The sequence below is a fragment of the Antrostomus carolinensis genome, unplaced genomic scaffold (genome assembly GCF_000700745.2).
Source record: "Antrostomus carolinensis isolate BGI_N321 unplaced genomic scaffold, ASM70074v2 scaffold44827, whole genome shotgun sequence".
In the NCBI taxonomy this organism is placed as follows: Eukaryota; Metazoa; Chordata; class Aves; order Caprimulgiformes; family Caprimulgidae; genus Antrostomus; species Antrostomus carolinensis.
Genome location: NW_010330311.1, coordinates 8,657 through 15,679, shown reverse-complemented (window position 1 = coordinate 15,679; position 7,023 = coordinate 8,657). Strand labels below are relative to the sequence as shown.

Sequence of the window (7,023 nt, the reverse complement as noted above, 5' to 3'; positions counted from 1 at the left end):
TGCTACCAAAGGACAGGGCACGGAACGGCCAGCGTGATGCTGAGCACAAGCAGCAGCCGTTACCATGGCAACAGACATATCAGACACTGCAGGTTCCTGAACGGCGTCTGATAAGGTATTATTAACTGGAGCCTCCTCCAAACGCCGAGCGCAAAGACACTGTGTCGAAAGGGACCTGGCTCCCATTACTGGGCTGCAGTTGCCTCGCGGTGGCACCAAGACCCGAGTCACACGTCAGGCTGAGACGGGAACCTTTGCCAGAATGAGCAAAACCAGGAACCTTTGGTGCTGCCACATTCTGCACATACCGATTTCTCAAAATATTTGTCATTTAATACAAAAAAGAACCACCTTCTTGACCCACATGCTATTTGACTTAGAGCAGGAGAGGTGACCTTCCTCCCTGGTCTGGGTACCAAAGGGAACAGCCGCCCAGAGCCAGTGCCAAGGTGGAAAAACCAGAAACAAGCACAAGGATGAGCTTCACGGCTGAGCCTGTCTCCAGGATTCTCGGCAGCAGTTCTGCGCTCTGTAGCAGAAGGATGAGGCCCTGCTCCAGCGCAGCAGATGTGCTCACCTAAGGGGACTGTCCTCCACACAACTGCAGCTGCTTTGGCCATGTCCTGAGCGAAGTGTCCTGAGCTCCTTAACAAGTGGCTTCTGCCAGTCTCCTGGCATCCTGGAGGACACAGACCCGCTCAGGCCGGGAGGATGGACCAGCCCAAGCACTCCCATTCCAGACTGCACGTTCTGCCAACAGCCCAGCTCAGGAACTGACCATTTCACAGCAGCCTAACAGATGCCCTTAGCTAACTGGTTACACTTGCTGGCGTAAGAAAGGGGCTCAGCTTCTGCTCACTGCTCTTGCAAGGTCAAAATGTCTTCCATCAATTTAGTTAGAAGCTAACAAGATTCGTTCAAGTCCTCAGAAGGTATTGACACAATTAAGCATCATCACTCAAAATGGATGCAGGTGGCAGAGACTGAGGTCTTTGTGATGGGACAGCTCCTTGACCCAGGTGCACGAGTGGTCGGCAGAGCAGAGATACGCCTGGCTGGAGCCCACGGCATGGCCAGCTTCACAGGGCTGGTGAACTGCTGGGGCTGGTTTCTGTACCTCTCTGTATTTTGTTACTCAGAGAGTGCTGGGACCTGTCAGCCCTTAATGGGTTTTACCATGGGGCATGTGTGGCTCTCGTGGGCAGGTGGGAGCACTCGTCCAACGGTGGCCACCACAAGCCTTTGCAGCCTGCCGGGGTGCAGGACACGCCTTCAGCTCCTGCAGAGCCTGATGGGGCCCAGAGAGAGGGCAGCAAAGTGAGAGGACAGGTACCTGGTCAAGCACATGGGGAAGATAAAAGCATAAAGGTGTTTGAGTAGGAGCCACGAGAGGCCTGGAAGGTAGCAGAAAGAGAAGATGAGAGAACTGCAAGAGAAAAGCTGAGCAGTGCTGCATGTGCTTGCTCAGACAATGTTACAGGACAGTTGATAAAAGAACATGAGCATTATGACAAACACGATATTACTTTAATTGGCAAAGAAAGGAGAAAACAAGCAGAAATGGGGTGCAAGAAAAAAAAAATCACCAAGAACTGACAGGAATCAAAATAAACACTTATTTTATATACTTGGCCACAAGTTCTTAAATGTGGACACAACCTTGCCTTGAAGATTATACCAAAGAAATAACAGCATACAAATCTGACAATACACCCCATTCGTGAATTTAGAAGGGTTTTCGAAAACGTGCCTTATTAATTCTACCTGTATTCTAAACTGACACGAGCAAATGCAAAGGCATACTCATGTGAAACCTATGAAAAGGGAATTAATGAAAGAAACATTCTGGGACTCAAAACAGCAGCTCTGGGGTAAAGCAAGCCAGAGCAGAGAGCCAGGTCTCACAAATGAGAACTTGAACACTGCGCTGTTAATTTCCTGCTTCTCACCAAGCACTAGCTCTCCAGTTAGATGAATCTCCATTCCTCAGTGACAGTGTTGGAGAAGGATTCCCATGCTAGGTTCTAAAACAAGGACGCAGGACAGAACAAGAGTCTGGTGCAAAGTGCGTGCTGAACCACAATCTGCTGTCTGAAGCTTCTGCTCCCCTTCAGAATACTGCAACAGCAACCACAGCCCATACACAGGCGCAATGTCGTTCGACAAGCAGCTGGAGAAGTGGAGTTGTTACAAGTTTTGAGCTCTATGGGAAGACAGCTGACTTTATCTAGCAAACTTTCACTCCATACTTCAGTGGCTAACTTCCTAATTCAGAGAATTTTAAGTGACTATGCTTAAATTTTAATTTAAAACCAGGCATTTCAAAACATCTTAAAACCAGCACTCGAAACAGGAGCTCTAATATTCAACAGTCACATAAGGTTCCAAAGGCAGCATATCCCCTTGCTTGTTCAGGTTACACTGAAAAAAGGGAATTGTTACACAAAAAAAACATTGCAATTTTGGATGGAGCGATTCCTCACAGAAGTAACAGATCCAGTTTATCTCATACAAACCACAACAACGATCCTCATTAAGTGAACAAAGCGCAGAACACGGGCAGCACAATAGGACTGTCTCCTCTCCATGAGATGAGACCGCCAAGGGAAGTTACTCTATTGGTTCTTAAAATCATATTTTAAGCAGAAACCTGGTATCTAATTTCCTGTAATGTTACCTTAATCACCCTGGCTGTCCTTCTTGGGAAGTGCTCATCCAGACACGAGCACTTTCTCTCTGCAACAGGAGCAGCACAGCACATCAGCTACTGCATCCCCCAGAAGCTCCTGTGCAAAATGCGATCCCACGCAACGACCTCAGCAACGTATATCATTGCATTTATTCTAGTTTCTTCACAGGGACATTACTCAGCACTGCAACACTGCCAGTTTCCACAGTGCCCCAGCATGGACAAGAGAAGTCTCTGCCGATAAAACATACAGGGATGGGAAAAACCCAGATGACAGAGCCCTGACAGATGAAGGAGCTGCCTGCTACAGCAAAGCCAGCCCGCACAGGTCAGGCCATCCCTTTGCTCTTCATCTCTGCAAGGAAGGCAGCAGGCACGCTTGACTACACAGCCACTTACCGTCATGATGAGTTTCTCGACACAGTCGGGTGACACACTGTGCAGATGGGTGAGGTGCAGCTGCAAATGGATCTTGTTGTTCAGCATGTCCTGGCAGAGTGGGCAGCGCAGCATGGGCTGCACCGAGTGCTGGGTCATGGCGTGCACCCGCAGCCGATTCACGTCTGTGTTACTGTACTTGCAGTATGGACACTGATACATCTGCAGAGCAAGAGAAATGAATCATGCAATTGTTACAGCTGCTGCTTTCCTCTTCCCTTATAGCCAGACTTTAATAATTTGATGCCTTCTCCTACCACCAGTTATCGCCTTTCATCCTCCTCCTCCTATTTTACTCTTTGCTTTTGGCACATATGAAACAAATTACCTGCTTGTAGATGCACAAAAAGCTGGGTTCCTCTCCTTACCTGCTCTGATTTGGTCTCCTCTGAAGTTTTTGACCATTTAAAGGAGAGAGGTGACTCGGAGCTGCTGGGAAATGATATTCGTTTAGAGGATGCTGGAGGCTCTGTCAGCTCCTTCTCTGCCTGGCTGGCTGGTGCTGCAACAGAAAGAGATTTATATCAGGACATCCCCAAAGAGGTTTAAGTTGGGCAAAGACCTTATTTCCATTTATTCTGCTGCTGTTGCTTGAAACACATACCAAGGAGTTGGAGGAGGCTGAGTCTGTGGACTAACCTACCTCCTACAAAGCACACCTAGCTAAAACCAGTTCATTCTTGATTCTCTCCGATAGTTAGAGAACTCTTCTCTTTTATAGTTAGAAGCAGAGACATCTCAGCTGTTTCTGTGGACTGCTTATAACCTGTGAGGTGCAGGAGAGTCACAGCCTATGTTTACAGTGGACACACAAGTGCTTGGCCAGACATGAAGGCCAACAGGTCATCTCCACGAGCAGATGGACTGACCTGCCAAAGCAGAACTCGTACTCCTAGCTCACTCATATGAACACTCTGGAATCCATCTGCCTTGAAGACGGCTGGAAGCTGTGGCCGTCAACCCAACTGACTTGCACTCTGTGCCAGAAGCAGTGGCACATGCTAGGATGGCACCAACTCAGACAACATGCCTTGGGGAAGAGCACCTGAGGGTACTTCTCAGCAAGTGGTCCCACCAAAGTCAGGACAGCAGACTGGCAGCAGGACCCAGCCTGCAGCCAGCACTGGGACAGGACCAGACAGTCTCACGCTGCGACAAGCTGAGGAAAGGCAATTTTATTTCAGCAAAACAGAAAAGGCAAACGAGCCCAGAAGTCAACAGCAGAATATTCTGCAAGTTGAGGCACTCAAGAAGCACATCCCTGACCTTTACCCCTCCCCCGAACCCTGGCAGCCTGTGGTACATGAATTTGTGGGACATCTATTATTTAAAAACTGTAAGGACAAGTATATTATACACAGCCCCCATCTCCTCCTCCCCGAACACACATTCATAACAGTACTTTAATCTGTCTCGAATCGACTTCAAACCCATTTCGCCCTTAATGGGAGTTATTCATTTTCACTTGAAAGGTAATATATGACAGTTGGATATTTAATATGATGGATAGGCTGCCGATTAACAAGGCACTGTAGCATTCTTAGACCAGTCCCCCCATACTCTTCCCCTCGTCTCTTATTCTCTTTTGTGAACCCACTGGTATCTGCTCTTTGCTTCAGAAGATACCATCAGAGTAAGGTTCAGGTAAAGTGCTTCCTTCTCAAAGAGACCAAAGCTGCTCTCCCTTACTTCCTACTAATAAAACGTGTTTGGAGCATGAGAAACAGCACCACCCCAGACCCACCTGCAAAGTTCCTCTGCCAAGGGAAGTGGTCCCTCCTGGTGGGTCTGGGGAGGGAGATGGCCACCACCAAGAGCCACCACCGTGGCAGGCAGAGGACCACCCCACCTTAAAATGCCCTGCCTGAGCCTCGTGTGATGCAAGTGGCCCCAGTAAGGAGGCTAATTGCTGTTGACATTGTCCACTGCTCAGTGTGACCTCAGACACTGAAGTGTCACCGCCAGTCAGGTGTTGGGACAGACGTGCAAAGACCCCAGGTCTGCCAGTGTGGTGACACAGCCATGCGAGCCCTGCGCCAGCCCTGCGCTGGGCTGAGACGACAGCACCAGCCATGACTTTGGGTCTTTGGGTCCCCCGAGACTTCTCTGCCCCAGACGGTGACTGTCTCCTGCATGGTCCAGGCAGGGTCTTTCCAGGCTCTCCACCTGCCAACTGCTGCTTCAAACCTTTGGGGTGTCATTTGTTTTGCAAACCTATGGACAAGCGCTGTGGTGAGCTGTGCAGGCACTGCCAGCCTGCAAGAGGGGCAGGGGACACAAGGGAGGAAAAGGGACAACTGAAGAAACCTCTGCTTGTGTATATGGGTCACCTCTCCAAATAAAGGATGACAATGCTTCCAGTTTTGTAAACAGGGTGAGAACCATGAAATACCTACAGAACTGCATTAATAAACCAGGTGAGCTCCTACAGCGTGAGCTCTAGACGTGTACAGGTCCCCTGGCGCCCCCACCAGCAGTGGGATCTGTGCTGGCACAGCAAGGGACAAGGAGCTCAGGGAGCCCCTGGTCCCCACTCTCTGCCACCAACGTTACTGTGCACAGCTTTCCGCAGCTCATTGTGAAGTTTTCGGATGCAGTAACTAAATTTAACAACCTGACCATTAACGACCCCATAGCTGCTGAACACTAGCTGTAACCTCTGGAGTCACCCACCACAGGGTATTTTCTTATTTCCTTTCTCCTGGGAAGCAGTCTGCTTAGAATTAGGGACAAGTAAAAGGTAATTAAAGTTTACTTTAACTTACCATCTCCAAAATACCCATTTTTAAATGCACTTGATCCACGCCACACCTCTAATCCTTCAAAACCAGAATTATTAACGATTGTCTAGACCCCAGAATAACTGGTTTGTTGCAGTTCTGAAAAACACATACTGAATATTTGTTCTAGGTATTACCTTTTGAGTTGACAGCTCAAGTGGGAATTTCAACACCAAGACTGAAGTTTACTGTTAATAAACAGCCAAATACACAAAGTGACACATTCAGTCCACATCACAGATCAGAGGAATTAAGAACTCCCTTCTGCCTGGAGAAACGAGGACACGCAGCCTGGCGCCTGCCTGCAGAGCTCGTGGCAGCTGTGTGCGGAGTGGACGGGACAAAATGTCCTCGAGGAGCCACAAATGCCCTGAATGGCAGCTCGGCACCAGAGAAGATGGAGCACAATGCCTGCGCCTCAACCACGTCCAGGACCACGCTCACAGGTACCGGCCTTGTAGAAAAGAAAAAGGAAACTGGGTTTAAAGTACGATGTATGACTATGTATCAGTTAGTATTTTTATTATTTTGACTCTTTAAATGAATTCAGTTCAGATTTGTTGACGCCAGAGAAAAATCTGTGTTTCTCAACAAAAAGCCAAGTGCAAGGGGATGGTGCTGCTGCCACAGCACCTCCCAGGGACCTACTTGTCTTCTCACTCTTCCTTGTCAGCTTCTACTTTTCCAATGAGGAAAAATCTTCCCAGGCGTTATTTCAGAGGTGAGATGAGAAGCTCCCTTGGAAGTGGGGATCCTTTCCTTTCCTAGGTCCCAAGACAAAACTGGCAAGGGTTCCCAAAGCTGCCTGCTCTCCATCCCGGTCGGAAGGGACTCACCACCCCACCTCCCAGTCATCAGATTCGTTTAGCTAAAGTACCACTGACAGCCCCTTCATCTAAACTTCCATCTTCCAACCCAGCAACATAATGGAGAAGCCAATTAAATGATTATTAATTCATGCTGCTTTCCGTAAGCCAGAGGTTCTCATCTCCCTGCATTCCGTAAACCAGCTTGCCACTTGCCCTAGAAATTTACAGTGGGGTTTCTGCTATCTCCATTGATTTAAAAACCAACACCCTCCTGCCCCCAGACTACTGAAAAAAATCCCTTCCTACC

At 48.5% G+C, this 7,023-nt stretch overlaps 1 protein-coding gene across 1 annotated transcript in view; it reads right to left on the bottom strand.

The window, feature by feature from the left end:
- The window catches only part of ZFHX3 (zinc finger homeobox 3), a gene marked incomplete at both ends in the record, with an annotated part of 25,946 nt that overhangs the window by 11,915 nt on the left and 7,008 nt on the right, over positions 1 to 7,023 (bottom strand). Inside the window, 2 exons of the mRNA XM_010172881.1 lie at positions 3,089 to 3,289; positions 3,496 to 3,629. Coding sequence (XP_010171183.1) covers positions 3,089 to 3,289; positions 3,496 to 3,629 — 335 coding nt within the window. The remainder of the gene's footprint in view (positions 1 to 3,088; positions 3,290 to 3,495; positions 3,630 to 7,023) is intronic.